The 22,596-nt window shown below is 38.1% G+C and overlaps 1 protein-coding gene across 1 annotated transcript in view; it reads left to right on the top strand.

The window, feature by feature from the left end:
• The window catches only part of LOC140169444 (uncharacterized), a 52,350-nt gene that overhangs the window by 24,393 nt on the left and 5,361 nt on the right, over positions 1-22,596 (top strand). The window contains exons 24-45 of the mRNA XM_072192705.1: positions 922-1,140; positions 1,495-1,601; positions 3,370-3,623; positions 6,149-6,315; positions 6,770-7,219; positions 8,281-8,468; positions 9,658-9,929; positions 10,766-10,905; positions 11,575-11,721; positions 12,303-12,451; positions 12,811-12,973; positions 13,379-13,489; positions 14,163-14,252; positions 14,956-15,231; positions 16,403-16,630; positions 17,243-17,341; positions 17,780-17,953; positions 18,469-18,750; positions 20,511-20,606; positions 20,892-21,005; positions 21,538-21,828; positions 21,952-22,170. Coding sequence (XP_072048806.1) covers positions 922-1,140; positions 1,495-1,601; positions 3,370-3,623; positions 6,149-6,315; positions 6,770-7,219; positions 8,281-8,468; positions 9,658-9,929; positions 10,766-10,905; positions 11,575-11,721; positions 12,303-12,451; positions 12,811-12,973; positions 13,379-13,489; positions 14,163-14,252; positions 14,956-15,231; positions 16,403-16,630; positions 17,243-17,341; positions 17,780-17,953; positions 18,469-18,750; positions 20,511-20,606; positions 20,892-21,005; positions 21,538-21,828; positions 21,952-22,170 — 4,236 coding nt within the window. The remainder of the gene's footprint in view (positions 1-921; positions 1,141-1,494; positions 1,602-3,369; positions 3,624-6,148; positions 6,316-6,769; positions 7,220-8,280; positions 8,469-9,657; positions 9,930-10,765; positions 10,906-11,574; positions 11,722-12,302; positions 12,452-12,810; positions 12,974-13,378; positions 13,490-14,162; positions 14,253-14,955; positions 15,232-16,402; positions 16,631-17,242; positions 17,342-17,779; positions 17,954-18,468; positions 18,751-20,510; positions 20,607-20,891; positions 21,006-21,537; positions 21,829-21,951; positions 22,171-22,596) is intronic.

Below are 22,596 nucleotides of genomic sequence, written 5' to 3'. Positions count from 1 at the left end.
ACCCAAGACTTTTCACATTTAAACTGGCAAACAAGCACCATCCTCAGTTTGTGGAGGTCTGCAGTAGGTCACAATTGCATGCCAAATGCATTTAGAGATACATCTGCTATTGTGCATTAAAAATTCTGACTATTGTTGGTACATAGGCATATTGATACTGTTTATCATACACAGCTACACACGCAAAAAAATCCGTCATTTTGGTCCTCAGTATGTTGATTAAATTAGGGATTCAATCATGTTTCACCGTTGTTCATCACCGTTTAACAACGATGCGGCCGCGTCGTCTGCATGGTTCACTTCGCGAGAGCAGCTTTAGCTGCCCGAGCGAAGTAAACCACGCAGACGCGCCGGACGCGAGTTGTTTAACGGTGATGAATAACGGTGAAACATGATTGAATCCCTTTCAACAACGAAAAGAAGCTAAATATCATATAATTCACGATTATTTTACGAGGAATGTCAGTTAATCATTGCCACTCAGCCTTGCAAAAACTTCGATGATTTCTCTTTTGATATCAGCAATAATTACGCAAATTTTACGCGCTCTCTCGCGAACGCGTAGTCTCGCTGCGTTCGCAGTATACGCTACAGTAAAAGTGTGGGTTCATCACGGTTTAACAACGGTTGGCTCCTGTACAAAGGTATAGGAAGAGTTGTTGAACTTCGTTTCAAATGTCTTTGTTTAGCACTACTCAAGTTCCACAATTGCCAGCACAAACGGGCAGGGATGTGTAGGTGTGTGTGTCATCAGTTCTACTCTTCCACCTAAATGGTTCAGCGATCTTAATTGTAGCATTAGGCATCCGATGTGTGATCCAAAAGGAAGACAACGTAGTAACCTTAATAATAATCACTGAATAATTTTCAAAAATTAATCATAACCTGAAACATTTTCTCTTGACATTTTGTATATTTTAGGTTTCTACTGCCCAGAGGGTACAGGATATGATTGGCAGCCTTGTCCAACAGGGACCTTTAGTGACCAGCTATCCCTGGCTAATGTAACCCAATGTAGACAGTGTAGTCCTGGTAAATACTGTGCCTATCTCAACTCTACACAAGTCACTGGTGAGTGCGATGCTGGCTACTACTGCCAGGAGGGGTCGGACACGGCTACACCAGAAGTCAGCTTCAAAGGTAAATATGTTTCTTTGTTTGTTTCGCTTTGTCTATGTGGTTTTTTGAAGGTAAACAGAAAGAAAATTATGAAATAAAATTTAAAATATTTTGTGGACAAGTTGGAAGCTGTTTAAACAATGATTTGATTTTTTTAATGCAATTATATTAATTTCATGTTAAGAATCTAAACCACAGTTTAATTTAATTTGTATCATAATTGGGGCTGAAGAAAGGCTAGCGAATTGCAGACAGAAAGCCACCCAAAAGGTGAGCTATTTTACTGCTGTAGAGAAACAAGATTTGTTTAATATAAAATGTGACACTGTTTGAATGGGCAAGTTAACTTTTTGTTGTTACTCCCTCTGTATGCAGGTATTGCTGGTGTATGTCCAACAGGATACTACTGTGAGAATGGAACTGCCACACCAACTGGATGTCCAAGAGGAACGTTCAGCAATACAACTAAATTGACATCTGCTGTAAGTGTATACCAATAGTCTGTTTCTACTCAAATTTTCCAAAATAAATAAATAAATGAAACAAATACATATAATCTACAGTTTGTCCACTCTGAAGTACAAAGGGACAGCCCGCGCGCATATAGCACGTAAACAGTGCGCAGTGCTCTGTCTCTGCTGAGGTATGCGTGCCTTCAAAGTTGGCACAATGTGTGCATCCGCGTCGGTACTTTGTACTTCAGAGTAAACTAACTTTATGTCAAAATTTGCATTTGTGGTGTGATCAAGCAAAATCAGTCTGAAGTCAGGTATATTCAATTTTCAGTTTCTACATGATTGTATAACGCATCTGCAAAGCTACAATGTACATTTTGCGAAAATCCTAATAAAATCGAACATTTAGTTCCAAAGATACGGTGAGTTGAAGTGTTTCCAAAGCAATAGACAACAAAAGAATTTTTTCCTTTGTTTGTCTATATCTGGAAATCAAAATTTCTGATTTTGTTTGATCACAATCACATTTTATAAATAAAAATGCATATTATTTTCATATTTTGGGTGTTTGTAAGCTTTGTTAAAAGTCAATTTGTAAATATTTTACAAAAATACAAATTACATACTTTCAACATCACCACCAAAACAGCTTTTCAAGCGTGATGGAAATTTCAACCACAGTCAAATACCGTATATCATCGAATAGTCGCCCTCGTGAGCATTGCATTTTTCAAAAGGGGGGCATTTATTAGAGGTCATTTTTAGAACAATAATTCTTGTTAAAATCATTAGGTAAGCTTAAAACTAATGCTGAAATGACAAAATATGAACGTAGGAACAATTTACGATCAGACTTTATCGGTCGTGTGTGCACCTTGGTAAGCTTACTACACAAGATAGCATGGAAATATCAGCATTTTTGAAATATCTTGGTTGAAAAAGATGGCGGGGGAGGGGGTGTTTAATTGAAGGGGGCGACTATTCAATGATATACGGTATTCATGACCCAAGTTGGTTGACTGTATCAGAGGGCTGACAGTAAATTTCGCTGATACCTCCTGTTCTTTTCTATGTCGATTTAACACATGATTCCTGCTGTTGTTTTGGTTCCACTTTAGCACCCCCCGGTACACGCATGGAGGTCGCCATTTGAGGTTTTAGCACCCACTTTAGCACCCGGCTACCATGGCTACGCGTTCAGCATCGCGTACAGTACGCGTTCCCAACTGTCAATCATTAGGTGTCAATCACCTCGAGCTTGACAACGATATCTGAATAGACTATCGCCAAGTCTTACGTGTATGCAAGAAATTTAGGTTAATTTTCGTGATTGAAACAGTATTTTTCTTTTATAAATTTTGGCCCGGATAGCGGGATTGTTGGTTGATTTAATGTATTTGATAAATTAGGTTCATGGATGCGTTAAAAAATATAATTAAAAGTATTAAAAAAGCTGTTCAACATGTGAAAAAAATGCACTGTAGCAGGCTTGAAAAAGTCTAACCGTGGATGCAGCAAGCCGCGATTTTAGGGGTTATTTTCATTACTGCAACGCGGAGCACGGGCGCGATGCAGCCGGTAGAAATCGCGGTAGTGTTCCAGGCCTAAGCAATGGCAAGGTAATGGCGGCTTCCATAGTTGTATTACTTTTTATATAAAGTGACGCTTCCCAATCTTTATTTATTCCCTGACTGTATTCTCAAAACCTCCTGCCACAATAGTCCCAAATCCTATGCATGAATGACTTGCTTTTACAAACATGTTTATGTATAATTTCAATGTTTCAATTTTACAGGATGAGTGTACACCATGTCTGTATGGTCAATACTGTGGCACAGAAGGTCTGACAGAGCCAACAGGTGATTGCGACGCAGGTTTCTATTGTCTACGAGGAGCCCAAGATCCCAATAACCCTGTAGAAGATGCTACTGGTGGACCATGTCCTGCTGGGTACTACTGCCCTAATGGTACCTCATTCCCACTGGGGTGTGCTGCTGGCACGTATAACCCATCGGAAGGACAGTGGGAATGTTTGGATTGTGAACCAGGGTAAGAATATTGTATACTAAACTGGCCTCAAAAAGAATTAGGGATTCAATCATGTTTCACCGTTGTTCATCACCGATTAACAACGATGCGTCCGCGTCGTCTACTTCGCGAGGGCAGCTTTAGCTGCCCAAGCGAAGTAAACCACGCAGATTATTTCATGAGGAATGTCAGTTAATCATTGACAGTCAACCTTGCAAAAAGATCGGTGATCTTTATCTGAATTCAACTTGTAAGTAAACCACGCAGATTATTTCATGAGGAATGTCAGTTAATCATTGACAGTCAACCTTACAAAAAAGATCGGTGATCTTTATCCGATACTTCCAAAATACTGAATTCAACTTGTAAGTAAACCACTCAGATTATATTTCATGAGGAATGTCAGTTAATCATTGACAGTCAACCTTACAAAAAGGTCGGTGATCTTTATCCGATACTTCCAAAATACTGAATTCAACTTATAAGTAAACCACGCAGATTATTTCATGAGGAATGTCAGTTAATCATTGACAGTCAACCTTACAAAAAGATCGGTGATCTTTATCCGATACTTCCAAAATACTGAATTCAACTTGTAAGCGTGATACGCACACATATTCCAGACATGACGAATTTTACGTGCTCACGCGTAACGCGGATGTGCGCTGCGCGTTCGCTTATACGCTTACTGCAAAAGTGTGGATTCATCATGGATTAACAACGGTTGGCTCCTGTACAAAAGTATAGGAGAAGTTGTTGAAACTTATAATGTTTCGCAAGGTCATATGTGAAAATCCTGTCCATAAAAATGAACCAAAATTACACACAGGATTACTTCAATACTCTACTCTTCAATACAATATTCTTCAATACAATACAATTCAATACTCTTCAATACAAAACACATGTCAGTAACCAAGCAGTTGTCTAATTGACACAACAGCAAAATGCACTGACATAGAACAGCTTTTTGGACCATATTCACAGGCGAATAATTGGCACCCAGAAAATGAAATCTGTGAAAACGCGTACGAGATCCTTACATGGGTGATAATTTCCAAAGAGTAAGTGGAATAGTGTGGAACGGGGCTGCTTCTGTTTTTCACACACTTTCTTCAAGAAACAGGTTGTTCTATGTCAGTGCATTTTGCTGTTGTCTCAGTTAGACATCTGTTTGGTTACTGTTTAGAGTATAGAGTATTGAAGTAATCCTGTGTGCAATTTTGGTTCATTTTTATGGACAGGATTTTAAGATATGACCTTGTGAAAAATTTTCTTTTTGAGGCCAGTTTACTTCTTTTTTATGCAAGAATATTTCTTCTTTGTTAATGAAACATTAAAACCAAGGGGATAGTCAGATCTCAAGCTTATAATGAAAGACAAAGATAAAAAGACTAGTTTGTGTCTGACGTCACTGTCAATCAAATTCTCTACGATCCTTGATTGGCTAATAGCGCGTATAATGAAGGTCGATTCATCTGGCTGGTGCCGATCGGAGAAAAGGAATAGCAGTGAATGGCGAAAAAATTACGCTCTTACAAGGCAAAAAGCAACTTTTCTAGGCATTGTGGACATGGTGCCTTCGCCAAAAAAAGTTTCCTACTATTAAGACCTAACTTTTGAGATGTTAAAAGGTGCAAAATTAACAATAAGGCGCCCGGTTTTACCGCCGTGTTCAGCAACTCATATCATCACGACACTTGTAAACAAACCGTGCTCGGAGTTTGATTGACAGATGACGTCAGACGCAAACTAGTCTTTTTTATCTTTGTCTATCATTATAGTGTTAAGCAGCCTCTCTGTATCAATATCTGTCAGGCCTTATGCTCCAATTGGTGAGTGATAGAGCAGGCACTTTGATGTGGTTAGCTGTCTGCTGCTCCGCTCTACATTCACAGGCTGGGCTTTGACAGAACCCCCATCTCCACATATTGGCATTGAAGTGCCCAACTCCAGTGCATAGTCTGTTAAGCTTTGCTTGTCAGGGGAGGTCAGATGCCAGACAGCTTGTATCTGGTGTTGAGATGTAGCTGTGTAATGTAGATGAGGTTGACTTCCACTTGATACTTGATGAAGGAGTAGCGGAAATTTTGTTTTTTATTGCCAAACATGCCAAATCTGTCATGTAAACCGCTACTCTTGTCAACTAAACCTGAGGGTTCCATCACCTTCATTAACATGCTGCAAAGCAAAGCCATAAGCTTCAGTAGTTTTATCTACGGAGGCAATATATACTTTGGTTCACCTCAAGTTCAGTAGTGACGTCAAAGCTTTTTCACGATTGCGCATGTGTGTATGCATGTGTGTACACTTTGTGCCATTAACTTTACGCGAGTGATTTGATACTAACTGACCAGAGAAACACGCACCTACATCACAACTGAATTTGATGTGAACCAAAGTTGAATAGCTATGTGTAAGTGCACAGCATGATTGAACTGTAGGTAGTTTGAACCAGTAACCTTGCAATCACGAGTTGAAACAAATTGGTTGTGTTGTGCAGCAAATTGTTAAGATTGTATTATTGTATACAAATTTAATTTCAGGTACTGGTGTCCAGAAAATGCCACTACATACTCGAACACACCTTGTCCTACTGGTCACTACTGTCCATCTGGTACTGCTTTCTTCACACAGTATCCTTGCCCTAAAGGATACTATAATGAATATGAAGGGAAACAAGCACTGGAAGACTGCAAACCTTGCAAACCAGGTAAGATTTCCTTTCACTTGCAAGAATGGGCAATTCTATTTGTAAGCCATACACCCCTATGGAAGACATGACCTTAATCTTCCACACAGGGAGTGTGAATTTCAAATGGGGTTACCTGAATGGGTGATTCCATTTGAAATCTACACTCCTGTGTGGGAGATTAAGGTCATGTCTTCTAAAGGGGGTGTGTGGATTTCAACTGGAAAAGCCCAATGTAATAATGGGACACTAAGATTATTTGCAAGGATGAGGGAATGAGAAGTTTTTACTTTTCAAAGCTTATCTTTTATTTTTTGTGGGAAACAAAATGTATTAGAAACTGGGAAAAAGCTGTGACCATGTATCCCAAACTTAAATTAAGTTGGTACCTATTGAAACAATATATATAACAAACAATCTTTTTTATTGATCAATTTTTCAAATTTATTTTATCTGTTACTTCTATTCCCACCAGGTGAATATTGTGCCACAACAGGTCTGGATAATTCCACAGGTCTCTGTGCTGCTGGTTGGTACTGCATCCGTGGCTCCTGGTCAGACATGCCAACAGACTACGGCCACAATAACATGACTACCAACTGCTTCTGTGCCGGCAACTCCACCGGTGGCCAATGTGAGCCCGGTGAATTCTGTCCGGTAGGATCCATAGAGCCTACCCTATGTACTCCTGGATATTACTGCGACGATTACGGCTTGTTTAACGAGACCGGAGAATGTGATGCTGGGTACTACTGTAAGCTAGGAGCATCGGTATCGGATCCTAAGGATAACGTGACCGGTGGATTGTGTCCTGTGGGTCATTACTGCACACAGGGAACGTATGATCCATATCCATGCCCGGCTGGGTATTTTAGTAATGCAACTGGCAATGTTGAGTTCAGTGACTGCAAACCATGCTTACCAGGTATGTATCGTAGATAGGTATTGAAGTTTTAGATTTAAAATGTACCCTTGTTTGAGGTTTAAAAGGTTTGTTGCTCTGACTAGAGAATATCTTCAGAAACAATATAAAAGTTAACTTAAACATGAACAAGGTAGGTTTTAAAGATCCTTACATAATTGCAAAAAGCTTGAGAGTTCAAAGCTTCAACAATACTTTAAAAATAACCCTAAAACCCTCAAAAAACAATTCAAAATCACTTCAAAACATCAATTGAATGAAGCTCTTGGATTCCGTTTTCAGAAGGTGTAATATAATCAAGCATTTGCTGAATTACTATTTAGAGGTTAATAAGTATGCACTGGTTATATGGAGGACATTGTGAAAAATCATTTTGCCTTTGAACTGAGGAATATAAATCCCTCATTGACCTCATTCATAACTGTCACTTTCATCGCTTCACTTTATAAAATAAACATTTTTTACATTTTGCCTTTCCAAAAGTTGAACAGGCTAAAACAGGACGCCCAACAACAGAAGTACATGTCACAATCCGTGCAAACAAGGTAGCCTGCAATCCAAATACAGTGACAAGTGTGCGAGCAGTTTATTTGACGCACAACAATATTTACCCTCGAACAATTACGTCAATTGTGAGATATTAATGACCTCGATTTGCATTCACGTTGTTACAAATAATAAAATATGATTGGATCACACGCATCACATATATTCATGAGGTTATGAATTGATGAGTCTACTTCAACATTTATGCCTGACCTAGTTAGTCATGTACAAGGTTTAGTTCAGAGGTGTATGGGTCTGTTCTTTGTTGTACGCTTGATTACTTTTTACTGCAACTCAACGCAATTCGTCGCATTTCCAAGGTTAAATATATTTAACTTAATTGCGATACTGCAATGCAGTATTTTGCAGCATGATGAAGTGCGGCAACGCACCGCAAAGCAATTGCAACATAGTATGAACAGACCTTATCCTGAGAACCATATGGCTGTAATGTTCACACCGGCTGATACCAGTTAAAAAGACTCCCAACTTTTTATTTTACTTGTTTTATCCCACAGGTTACTACTGCGAGGACAGCGGTCTATCTGAAGCTACTGGTCCATGTGACGCAGGCTTCTATTGTCCAGGTGGTCAGAACATTAGCAGTCCAGCTGAGTATGAATGCTCTCCTGGTCACTATTGTGAAGTACAGAGTACCGGGGAGAAAGGCTGTCCATCAGGAACATACCAGAATGAATGGGGACAGGTAGGCCTTAGTTTCTATCCCTTTGGGTGTAGCCATAAAGCAGGGTATTGTTAGGCCAACTTAATGTGATTAGGGGTTATTGTTTTTTTTACTTTTTTTATCAAACTGCGATACAAGCTTTTTGACAAGGTCTTTTACATCTTACGATGTCAGAAGTGAGATTTTTGTGCGGTGGATATTGGAAAGAAAAAAAAAAGAGATAAAAAATGAAATTTACTTGATCCAGCGGAAATAACTCACAAAAAGCAGACAATTTTACTAATGTGTGCGGGGGGCTTTGAGACAAACTATTCAATTAAGATGGCTTTATAGTGAATTTGTTTTTTGTTTATATATGTTTCCTTCCCTTATTCATCTATCTTGCAAATGGTGACTCTCTCTTAATCATACTGGAAACCTGATATATCAGAGAAACCTATTGTTATATTCACCATAATATTCCATTCCTTGGTCAAACTTTTAATGGTGATTCTCTCTTGATAGTACATTAAAGATATAGAGAGTAACTTAAAAGGCAAATTGATGGTTTAGTATTTATTGTCCTATGGGCTTGGGAGGGTGAAATGTGATCCGAACACAGTTTTTTTGTCATTTGTTGTTAACATGCTCGTTTTAGCTGCAGCTTCTGTTGCATGATCCAAGAAAAAGACTTAAAAAACTTAATGTATGATCCAAGAAAAAGAATACATGTAGTTGCAAGTTTTTCAAACATTGAATGATATGATGTCATTATGGTCTACACTTTGCGACACTTATTTAGCTTCTTTGTCTTCCTTATATCTCTTCCAATATGTTTATTATGAACTATGTTAAATGTTCCAAAGTGTCTTGTGATCATGTCATTTAATTAACTAGCCCTATCTTGGCTAATACTTTGTGTGCTGCTTATAGGCTTCAATGTAAAAAGTCTTTGATATATTATCTCAAAATATCAAGAGCTATCTTAAGAACTACTGAGCCAATACTAAAGCTTGTTTGTACTCATTTTAATGCAAATATGGTCATGAAAATTTACAATTCTGAAATTTTTGAATTTGTAAAAAAATTTGAAACTTGTCGTCTGAAGTCGACACCCATGTGTAGAGTGTTCAAATGCAACACAGCTTGAGTTCAAATGCAACACAACTTGATAGGCTAAAATGCATCACAACATTTATACATAATTTTCTTTCACTTTTCCCCTTCACAGGCTTCATGCAAAGAATGTCCATCTAGTTACTACTGCGATGGCACCATACAGAATGATACCTACTGTTCCCATGGTGTCCAGAACCCACAATCATGTCCTCCAGGTCACTACTGTCCCAACGGTACCGAGTTCGCCACACAGTATGGATGTCCTAATGGCACATACAGTGATGAGATGAACTTGGCAGCAGCGGATGAGTGTACTTCATGTCCTGGCGGCATGTACTGTGGAGAGGAAGGATTGACAACACCATCTGGACTTTGCCAAGCTGGGTAAGTGATTCAAATAGGGATAGGGTGAACTTGAGACTTGGGGGATGAGTGTATAGTATGCAAGGATGGCATATTCTGGATGACTATTATGCCAAGAAAAATATCATTGGGTTGACATAACCTAGTTTCAAATTTACCAGATGCAGATGCAAAAGTTTCTAAAAAAATTGTGACACAAAAAACAAAAAAGTTTCCTGATGAAGGTCAAAATTGTGACTGAATGTTTGAAGTATATCTTAATTTTGTGTTGTGATCATAGATTTAAATAAGTACATTGTAATAATCAAATCTACCAATACAATGAACTCTCATGGTATTTAAAAAGAATAAAGGCGCTGAAATTATTTAGGCAAAAATAAGTAGTTTTGTACTAAACTGTTGTGCACTATAAACAATGCTTAAAACATCAAGATAAGGTACTGTGTGAAGTCTCTCTAAACTGCAAAGTTCTTGTTTTATATATGTGATGGGATCAAGCAAAATCAGTCGGAACTCGGAAATAATAAATTTTCAGTTTCTTATATGAAAGTAAAAAACATTTACAATGCTGCATTTTGCAGAAAACTCTATTTAAATTGAACAACCAGTTCCAAAGATAAGAATGATTAAAGAGTTTGCAAAACAACAGGAAACAAAAGGAAATAATTCCTTTGTTTGGCTATATCTCAAAATCAATATTTCTGAGTTCTGACTGATTTTGCTTGATCGCATCACATATGCATGGATGGTCCACTTGAAATTCTCAAATTCTTATCAATAAATAGTAATCTTGTTATTGATTTTACTACTTGAAGATTGATGTGCTGCATGTTTTTTGTCATTTTTTCTCCACACAGATACTATTGCGTTTTAGGTGCTAGCACCCCAACCCCAGATGATGGTATGACAGGAGACATCTGTCCAGTAGGAGCTTATTGTCCGGCAGGAACCAATAAAACACATGATTGTCCACCTGGGACTTTCAACCCAACACAAGGTAAGACATGCATCATGTATATACTTCTACTTTATGGGCATGTGTGGTCTAGCGGTAGAGCACAGGCCTTGTGATCGTGAGATTTGGAGTTTGAGCCCTGCCGTGGACATGCGTGTTGTGCCTTTCAGTAAGGTGCTTTACCTCAGTTACTCCTCTCCACCCAGGTGTATATATTGGAATCGGCATTCTATAATGCTTGGAAGGTAACAGACTCGCTGTGGAGGATGTGTAGCGATCCACCAACAGCAGCATTACATGGAGACGTCTGGCCCAATCGCCAATGAAAGTGAGATGGGTACTTTGTTCACTGTTTATATACATGGTCACCTTCTTTACCTGTTTTTACTTTACCTAATGACATAACAGGAGATATTTAGAATACCTTCTCTTGAATCGCTTTCATCAAAAGTTACCAACAGTGCCAAATGCTGTAAAAGAGATCCCTCTGTTTAAAAGATATGCTCTCTGAATACCAATTCATGGCAAAAGGACACCTGGACGTCCATGCATTTCCTATTTCCTATTTATAACATGTGCTACTGTATGGCAAAGGCATTAATCGAGCAGAACAGATAGCTGCACTTATCCAAGGTCGGTGAGCGTTAATAAATCAGAAGGATGACATGAAACAAGCATCTTATGTAATTGATATTCATTTTTATTTTTCAGGTCGTGAGTCAGAGGACCAGTGTACAGGATGTAGCCCTGGTGATTACTGCCCAGAGTATGGTATGAATGAAACGGCAGGACCATGTCTAGCTACTTACTACTGTGCTGGTAATGCTACAACAGACTCGCCCACTGATGGAGTCACAGGTAATGTATAATGTATCATAGTTATGAATATTCATAATCATCTGGGAATCGTAAACAAGCGGTTAAATTGAAACTTGTCAACCAGATTGTTCTCATACCTTGGAGCAACCAACGTTGTGGTCAGTACTACTGACCTTCAGCTAGGAGAGGCTTATACGTGACATGATCAAGGGGAATGAGTCACTTGTCGGCCCTGGTCAAAAATGAGTTTTGCGCATGTTTCTAAAGAGGACATTCAGAGCTTTCAGAAACTGAAAACTCCATGTTGATATGACTTTTCTTTGTGAAGTTACATCAATTTACCAATCGCTGAAAACAATATAAAACAAAAGAATTTTAACACTTTCTTTGCCAATGTCTCAAAATCAATATTAGCGACATCCGACTCATTTCCCTTGATCGTGTCACATATTATGACTTGTGCATGTTTTTGTGAAATATTTGAACACACCATTTCTCTTGGGATTATGAATAATTTAGGGGTCCCAGTTTAAAGACCTGAGATGAAATTTGTGTTTCCTTTGTGGACTTGAGAAAAAATTAATTGCAATCACACTTTGTTTTTTATTTATGTTGACCAGGTGATGTTTGCCCAGTTGGTCACTACTGTCCAGCAGGTGTTGGTCAACCTATCCCATGTGACCCAGGCACCTATGCAGACACTGAACTGAATGAGGCATGTGCACCATGCTCAGAAGGACATTACTGTATCAATGGATCTACGCCAGAGGTAAGAGGACAGATTTTGTGTAGTTTCACAAGAATTATTTTAAGGTCAACTCTAGCTCTTGGCCAGAAGCCCTGAAGAAGTCAAAGTTGTGACAAAGTTTTATTTGTATAGCAATAATTATGAATAGCAGTGACATATATTTGTGTGATTGCATAGCAATTTGGCCAGATTGTGTAGCAACATGCGATGTGATACCGGTTATATTATGCCCTGTGCATATCACGCTACAGACGATTGACCAGCAGCCTGGATTTATGGAAAAATGTCCAAAGATGGGTTGAATCTGCTATAATCTGCCTTGAAAGTGTTTTACATGAAGTTTGACCCATTCTTTCTCTTTCCATTGTCTTTTATCGCAGACTTGTCCAGCAGGTTTCTATTGTCCAGAGGGTACCGGTCATGATTGGCAGCCGTGTCCACTAGGAACATTCAGCAATCAACTTGGACTGTCCAATGAAACTGAGTGTACTCTGTGCACTGCTGGGTACTATTGTGATGAAATTAATGCTACAACTGAAGCGGGTAAATAAAAAGAAAAAAAAAAAAGGTTTGTCTCAAAGCTCACAAGAAATCTAAAACAAATGCAAAATGCGATTTTTTTTTTTTTTTTTTTTTTTATTCCGACTTTTTTTCCATGGTATTTTAAGAAAAAAGTCTGATTTTCGCCGATTTTTTAAATAAAAAGAAATTTCCGCATTTGTTTTTTGTCATATCGTGGGATTTGTGTATATCCGATGCGGATTCATTAAAGCCTTATAATGTGTGATCGTTAAAAATATATTTTGTTTAACTGGATTTTTTAGCATATTTTTACATGTACCATATCCTCTACCATGTGATAAACAACATTCAGGAACCAACAAAATTCAGCACTTACAAGCTTAACCACAGCCACTGACTAAGAATAATGATTTGTTTCTCTTTTAGGTGAATGCGATGCAGGGTTCTATTGTCGTAGCGGGTCTGACACTAAGCGACCAAGTGAATCGTCACGAGGGGATGTAGGTGTTTGTCCAGCAGGTTACTATTGCCCACAAGGTATGAGTTCAATTCATTTTTTTATCATAAGCATAAATCAAGGCTCTATACTAGGCCCATTATTATTCATAATTTTTGTCAATTGTCTGCCTGATGTTGTTGGTTGTAATTGTTCTGTTATGTATGCTGATGACACATCTTTAATGCGCAAAGCTAAGACTGTTTCTGATCTTCAAATGCAATTATAGTCATGTCTAAATAAAACACCTGATTGGTTCAAAGCTAACAAACTCACTTTAAATGTTGACAAAACTAAATTTGTGATATTTGGCACAAAACATAAGTTGAAATTCAATTTATCTATAATAGTAACATTATTGAATGAGTTGATGAATTTAAATATCTAGGTGTAAAATTTGACTGTAACTTGACCTGGTCAGCTCATGTTGATTATATGTGTAAGAATGTTTCCAAAAGAACTGGTATTATTTCTTCCATTCCACACCTCTGTAATGTTATCAAATGCCCTTGTTCTTCCTCACCTTGATGATGGAAGCAGGGTTTGGTCACATTTTTAGATTTAGACAGATGGACAAGGATAGGCATTAGAAAACATAGCATTGCACAAACATATGAAGTACTAAATTATAAATTGGTTGTAAGCATCTCTGCTGTTTAAAGAGTCATAGAACTTGTTTAGTTGAACATAACTATACTATGCTTATACTCATAGGTACCGGTGAGCCTGAGGCGTGTCCAGCTTCTACCTTCAATAACGTCACTGGTATCATGGCATTGGATGATTGTCAAGACTGCTTAGAAGGTGAGATACTCAGCATTTGATATGTGTCAAAATAACTTAATGCTCTGCATGCTGGTCATAGATTTCAAGACCAAGTTTTGAGATATATTCTCAGAATATCAAAAGCTATCTCAAGAACCACTGAACCAATACTAGGCTTGTTTGTACTCATGTTGATGCATTTGTCATGCTGATTCCAATTATGCTCATGAAAATGTACAATTATGAAATTTTTGAATTTTCAAAGAAAATTTCAACCTTGTCGTCTGCTGTCGACACCCGCATGGAGAGAGTTACTTACATGGCCATTTTGTTGTCAGTGTGGCCAAATAGCCTCCTTATTTTCAATTTGGTATAACTTTTGCTGCGGATGCATCATAAACATTGTTTTAGTCTCAAATGAAACCTTAATCTTCTATATTAAATTTACAGGCACTATACCCACTGTAGAGACTATACAATGCATGCCTCGAATATGGGAGTTTTACTGCAAGAAAATGCTTTTATGTAATTAACACATGGCTCATCAATATTCATGAACTCATAAATATTCATAAAGTTTCATAAATATTCATCAAGGTTCATAAATATTTTCTTTACAGGTCATTACTGCAAGATCCCAGGACTCTCATACCCACCAGGACTCTATGTAATTAACACATGGCTCATCAATATTCATCAATTCATAAATATTCATTAAGGTTCATAAATATTTTTTTGACAGGTCATTACTGTGAGATCCCAGGACTCTCCTACCCATCAGGACTCTGTGAGCCTGGCTATTTCTGTCGCCTTGGATCCAACAGCTCCAACCCCAGCACCACAACATCATCCGGAGGGCCGTGTCCAGCAGGGACATACTGCATAGAAGGTAGCAGTGACCCTGTAGACTGCACTCCAGGCTTCTATAACCCTATAGAGATACAGAGTGAATGCTTGGACTGCCCTGCTGGTAAATACTGCGAAGCTGGAACTGTTAACTTTACGTCTTGCCCCACTGGTAGGTATTTTGTGAGGTGTAGTTATTAAAGGTGATTTGCTGAACTAGAACACAATAAAATTCATCCAAATTCAGATTTTTTTAGAACAAGTATAGATATGAAAATGAAACAGACAAATGACAAACATCAAAGCAATCTGATAAAGTCAGGTCGAATTCGGAAACCACGGTTAACTTACGAATGCTAGTTGATGATGCGGAGTATAGGAATTTGTCAGGGTTGTAGCTAACCCAAGTTAAGTGCCAGCAAATTTTTGCGATCCAATTAGAATGCTGGTTTGGGGCACAATCTTTTAGTGAATGCAAGGGATCAGGGAATATGCTAGGGGGTATCACCCCCCAAAATTGATGCCAACAGACGTAGCTACACCTCTGCAATTTACACATGCAGAGTGAGTTATTTCATGTGTTTTATGAAATATACACAAGATATTTTTTTCCAATTTATTTGATACCTATACATGTGCTCATACTCATGATCGGAATGTTGTGGGTTCAAAGACAATGCCTTCAACCTCTTGTTTCTCTTCACTTATAAATGGGCATCGGTATATTTTGATTTGATTTGTTCAGGTTGTGACAACCCTGGATAACCCAAGAAAGCCTCTATTGAAGCTTATTTCCATTGGGGTCCATATGAACGCCGGGACGGGTTGGGAACAGTCAGGGGTTAACACCCTACTCTTTTCGAAACTGGCTGCGAGATACATCTACAGGTATGGCTCTCTGCACACGGGACCGACGGCTTAACGTCCCCTCCTAAGGACGGAGTACTTTCATGATTCATTTACCCAATTCTAAATGAACCATGGGGAGAGCGGAAGTCTGAATTTAATCTACAGATGTTGCTAATTAATTTCAGACTTTTTTTTTTCCAAGTCAATATCCCAGCAAATCGCCACCGCCGGGAATCGAACCCGGGACCTCATGCACTAAAGGCAAGTACCCTAACCATTGCGCCACGCTCTCCCTATAATAGTTCTAGGAAGGTGAAACAGACTTGTTGTGAGGGCGGAGCGACCAACTGCCACCTCCCCCAACAAGGCCATTCTGGGGAGTCAGGCCCAATTGGCAAGGAAAAAGAGATGGACATTTTGCTGTGTGGGCATTGGTAATATCATCCATACACTTTCTTTAACTTTTTTCCAATTATTTTCTTAATACACCCCAGGTCATTTCTGTCCCAACAACACTGAGTTTGCCACCGAGTATCCATGCAACAATGGTACTTATAACAACCAGACAGATGGCATGAGTGTGGATGATTGCGAACTGTGTCCATCAGGAATGTACTGCCCATATAGGGGCATGGCTGAACCGGCTGGAAATTGTGCTGAAGGGTGGTATTGTACATTAGGAGCATGGAAGGATAAACCAACTACACTTGGCAATGATACTGGTAAGTGGTTGACTCAACTGTAGGTATGCTTGAAAGCATGCATGCAATAATACAGGTTCTTATGGTGGTACTACACCCCCTGATCAATTTTGTGACTAATTTTGCATTTTTCTTAAAAAATAACTACACATTAGTAAGAAAAGTTATGTATATTATAGGGGCAAGGAATCCAACTACTTCACTGAAATTTCAGTGATTCAAGACAAGTGGTTCATTATATGTGTTAAGAAATGAGGTACATTCTAGCGGTACCTCATTTCTTAACATAAATATTGTACCGCTTGTCTTGAGTCACTGAATTTCCAGTGTTGTAACTGGATTCTTTGTCCCTATAATATACATAACTTTTATTACCAGTGTGTTATTATTTTTTGAGAAAAGTGCACAAATAGTCACAAATTTATCAAGGGGTGAAGTACCACCTTAAGTTAAACAAAATACAAAAAGAAAGGCTGCTTCTGTCACTTATTAAGTTAGATCATTATTAATGCTGCAAACATCTTAAACAGAGAAATTCATAATAACATCTTTTGGAAGTTAAGCTTTAGAATTCTAAACTTGATTTATGACAGCACTGTTTATTAAACATTTTGATGAATGTTTCTTTTACAGAATTTGACTGTCATTGTCCAGCTAACAGCACTGGTGGAATGTGTCGTGCTGGAAGTTTCTGTCCAGAAGGATCATCGGAACCAACGCCATGTACACCAGGTAAGACAAGACCGACAACCAATTATGCAAGACTGATAGAGAAAACATGGATAGACAGACAGTTAACTACATCAGGTTTCCCCATATTATACAAATGGCAAAAGTCATGGGATTATTATTTTTTATTTATGGAAATTCCAGAGAAGGATAGAAAGGCATTGAAAGTTATGGATTCTTGATTATGGGCATTAACATTCCAGAAATTAAGTGCAAAATTTTTGGATTTTTTTACCAAAGAGAAGAGGAGTGGTCAGAGACCAGTTAAATGTGTTATCTCATCTGTGGGTCTGGAATTTTACCTGGGCACCTTGGGAGAACAATGCAGGTTAAATAAGAATTAAATAAATAAATTAGAAAATTAAAATTGAATGTCTGCATGGACCTTGTAGATAGATAGGCAGACATTGTAATTAATATGATAATAATTTTGTTTCTTAGGTTATTATTGTCGATACGATGAGCTGCCTTCAGTGAGTGGTCCATGTGATGCAGGCTATTACTGTAGTGGCAGTACAATACTGTCAAACCCAGTCAATGAGACTACAGGTGATATATGCCCCAAAGGACATTACTGTCCCCAGGGTAGTGATGCACCTATTGCTTGTGAACCAGGTAAGATCTACTCTATTAATTTTTAGCAAATATTGTAAATTACACAAAACTATTTGAGTGACATTTCCCATTGTTGATTTTATTGTTATTGTTATTATTTTTACAAATAATTCATATCAGCAAACTAAAAACTGAATCGTTGTTATAATTGATTCCATAATACATTGGATTTGTGGGAAAAGGTTTAAGGTTATTGGACCTTGACCATTGTCGGAAATAGGTAACGGAATTAAGTATTATTGATCTCTTCCCAACTGCATAATACGGAGTCAGTGAGCCCATCAATTGATAATAATACCTGCACAAAAATAAAGGTTGCTCCAAACAGTTTTTGAACGTATACTAATTTATTATCATCCACAGGGAGAGGGTGAGTTTCAAGTAGAGTTGGTTAATGTGTTTATTCCATTCAAAATTCATACCCCCTGTGATAGATATTTCCAACGTCTTCCACAGGGTTAGTGTGGACATTAAATTAGTCCAATGGTTACCTATGTCACATCTTTCTTCCTTAGGTACCTACACCAATAGGTTTGCAAATCACCATGTCAATGACTGCATCCCCTGCACTGCCGGTAAATTCTGCACTGGTTGGGGCCGTGCTCTACCCAATGGCTACTGTGATGAAGGCTGGTATTGTCTAGAAAGCTCTACTGCAAGACAACCTAATGGCACCAATGGTGATATGTGTCTTGCTGGTCATTCTTGTCCTGAAGGAAGTCCTGAGCAGACACCCTGTGCATCAGGCTATTATCAGCCCCTACCAGGACAGGGTGAATGTATTATGTGCCCTGCTGGTAAGTGAAGAGTTCAGATTAAAGCCATGATTTCTCCATGATACGGAAAAACAGACAAATTCACAGAATTCGGGGTTTGTTCACGAAAATTTGAATATGCCACAAAATAGTGAAAAACTGTGTAAAATGTCTAACTTTTGTGTTGATTTGCAAAATAAAACAACAAAAATAGTGATTATTTAGCAGTAACCAGCCATTAAACAATTTCTGGCCATACTATAGTAAAAGGTAAGACAAATTTCGCTTTCAAAACATTTGTTTTAACTTTTCAGGGCTTTATAGTGGAAAACGGAAAATCACGGAAATAGCCCGATTTGTAACACAGAGAAATCGTGGCTTTAGTTCAGATGCAAATGGCAATATGAATGTGGGTTGTATTTCCTATTCCAGAAAAATAGAGCACTAATATTTTTGGATTCAAAAAATATTATCCTGCTTTGCCAAATGAAACATAGCTAGTTAGTTATAACTGGCAATAAAAGTCAAATTTGAATAGTTTTGCAATTTCAGGGGAAATGGGACAAAAACATTCAATTTTGCATGATATCTGACAATTTCTGTCACAAAATTCAAAGACTTGGCACAAGTCTATGCATTAAATAATTGTAGAATAGGCTATGAGTTTTTCTCATGAATTCAATATTTTATGTTAATTTTGACAATTGGTTATAAAAGATGTAAAAAAGTGTGTTTTTCCAAAAATTAGAATGTATTACCTGAAATTAGTCTTAGTACAAGTCTTTGGGCTTGATAGTCCCAGCATATGAAAAACAACCTGTAAATGTATATTATTGGCCATTATTTCCAAAAATTGGTAAAATATTAAAAGTTGACTTTTATTGCCGGTCAGAACTAACTAAAGGATAAGAATTTAGCTATATACTAGTGCACCTGCAGCTGTGAGAGCCCTGATGCTGTGAGAGCAGTGGCTGACCTCAATTTTGTTTATGCATATATATTCCCCTCAGATCGAGGATGCCACCCACCAAGTTTGAGCCCGATAGGACAAAGTTTGAAATCCATGACCTTTGACCTCGGATGACCTCCATATAATGTTTTTCATGCTACGGATTCCACCTACCAAGTTTGATGCATGAGCCCGATCGGACAAAGTTTGAAATTTGACCCCTCCGTAATGACCTTTGCCCTCGGTTGACCTCGATTTTATTTCGCCCCTATATTCCCCTTGTATCAAGGGTCCCACCCACCAAATTTAGGCCCGATCGGACAAAGTTTGAAAATTTGACCTTTGACCTTGACCTCCGATGACCTTCAAAACCACACGGTCAACATGCTTTTCCCGGCACCTACCCATGTCCCAAATATCGGATCGATGCGTCGCAGCACGGCGGAACGCATAGCCGGACAGACAGACAGATAGACAGACAGAGACCGCTTATTATTTTAGTATAGTAGATTTCATTTGGCAAAACAGGATAATATTTTTTTAATCCCAAAAAATTAGTGCTGTATTTTTCTGGAATAAGGAGTAGATGCCATGGGAACTGTAGATAGCATTAGTAACTATATAGATGGATGAAAATGTATCCATTTTATAGATTTAAGCCTTTATTAGCAACACATTTTGAATTTAGACATGCAGAAGTTGTTTTGGATATTACAGACTGACTGACTTGTAGTTGTCTAATTTATTTTATGTGTTGATTTTTACTGATAAAATGATCAATTTGTTGCTTGTTTTTGTTGGTTTCTGTTTCACTGATGAAATGATAATCTGGTTCCATGTTTGTTTGTTTTAGGTAAATATTGTGACCAAAATGAAGCAATTGACGAAGAGCAGAGTGGAGTTGGTGAACCCTCACATGGTGTGGTCACACCTAAAGATTGCCCGGCAGGTAAGAGTTTGGAATAAGCAGTATTGAGCAAGATGGTAGATCCATGGAAAGGGTGTCTACATTAGAGATGTAGTAACAGCAACTTAACAATTAATTAAAATTTAAATGGTTTATTATGAAATGACCAGGCAACTGTGTATAGCAATTTTGTGTAAAGTTTGCAGAGGCATTATGGGTACAGCATATTACAAATCATTAATATTTTTTTAATGTAAATATACAGCTTTTTATTCTGACATACTGTATAATTCTTTTTAATACAAGTTGATATAATTTTGTTTTCAGGTTTCTATTGTTTGAATGGCACTGAGACAGCCAGACAGTATCCTTGCCCTGTAGGAACCTATAGTAACACTACACAACTTGAAAGTGAGGCTGAATGCAGACTTTGTCCACAAGGTAAAGATCCTGATTCAATCAAAAGTGTGCATACCAATAAGAAGAGTGGCGTTTTAACTTGTACACTATTTACTAAGGTTGCATAACATCAGCTTGTTTTAGTAATCAACAAGTCGACGCAATATAGTCAAAACTACCACAACTATATGATGACTATTTAAGTCAATAATTGAATAAACGCTTAAGTCATGGTTGTTCTTGAAATGCATAAATAAACATTGTAGGGTATGTTTTGCAGATAGTGTAAGGAACGTTTTATGATTGGTACTGTAAATTTACATGATTTTTATTGGGGACACAATGGGTAGTTGACTCATCACCAGGTAGTAGTTGAATGTCATTGTTCATGACTTAAGTCAACCCATTAGTGCAACACTATGAAAGGTGGTGTTGAAATGCAGCAATTAAGTCGGATTTTGTGTCACAATATCTGTAGAATAATGTTTAGTGTTTGCTATTTTTTTGGTTGAATTGAGAGTCCATAATAAGATACATGGCTGATTGCAAGTTTATATAATTTCCTCATTTGCAGGACATTATTGTGAATCAGAAAACATCACCACGCCAACTGACAGATGCACTGCCGGTTTCTACTGCGTCTTAGGGGCCGTAACCCCCACACCAAATGGAACTGATGACACAGGAGGGCCTTGCCCTCAGGGTACATGGTGTGAAGAGGGCTGGCCATGGCCCTCTCTATGCCCCAAGGGTACATTTGGTCATGATGACATGTTGCCTTCAGAGGCCAGTTGTACTGATTGTAATCCAGGGCAGTTCTGTATGGTAGAGGGTATGACGGCACCTAATGGATCATGTTATGCTGGTAAGTAAAGATTTTCAAAGACCATAACCTTAACCCTAATCATAACTCATCTGATGCCAGATGTTCTGACTGCAATCCAGGACAGTTCTAAACTAAATGTTTTTTTGCTATTCATTCCAATAGGTTTCTACTGTCAGATCCGTGCCGTAAACCCGAACCCATATAACGAGTCTTATGGTGACATCTGTCCAGTGGGTCACTACTGTCCAGAGGAGAGCTATGAGCCTACACCCTGTCCTGCAGGTACCTTCCAACCACACGAGATGATGACCAATGAGACAGCCTGTCTCCCATGTACACCAGGAATGTACTGTAATACAACTGGCTCAGCATCAGAATCAGGTATTGTGTTGATTTGTATTCATTTTATCAGTTAGAGAATAATTCTGGGATACCTTTCACACTGTACTTTTACAGAATCAAGGTGATTTTATAACACAGGGTGTGTATGATGTTCCAGAATAATGCTTATGTTAGGTATAAAAGAAGTGCATACTTGAATGTTCTCGTTGAGTGTATTAAATTCTGGTGATCTAGTAAACAACAGGATTCAATCAAACACAGGCTTAATTCTATAATTAATTCAGGGTCACCCTATGCTAGTGATAGAGTCCGGGATTGGGTTATAGTCAGAGTTAGATTAAGGATCAAGCTTATTAGTGTTAGATCACAACCTTTTAGCAAAAATGTAAAACAAAATTTGGTATATTTGACTCTGTTCTTGAAAATAAAAATGAAATCAACCAAAATACAACTGAAGGTATGGGT

This window comes from Amphiura filiformis, chromosome 14 (assembly GCF_039555335.1).
Source record: "Amphiura filiformis chromosome 14, Afil_fr2py, whole genome shotgun sequence".
NCBI classification, from domain to species: Eukaryota; Metazoa; Echinodermata; class Ophiuroidea; order Amphilepidida; family Amphiuridae; genus Amphiura; species Amphiura filiformis.
Note: the sequence above shows the minus strand (reverse complement) of the source record. Positions and strands in the feature narration are given on the sequence as shown.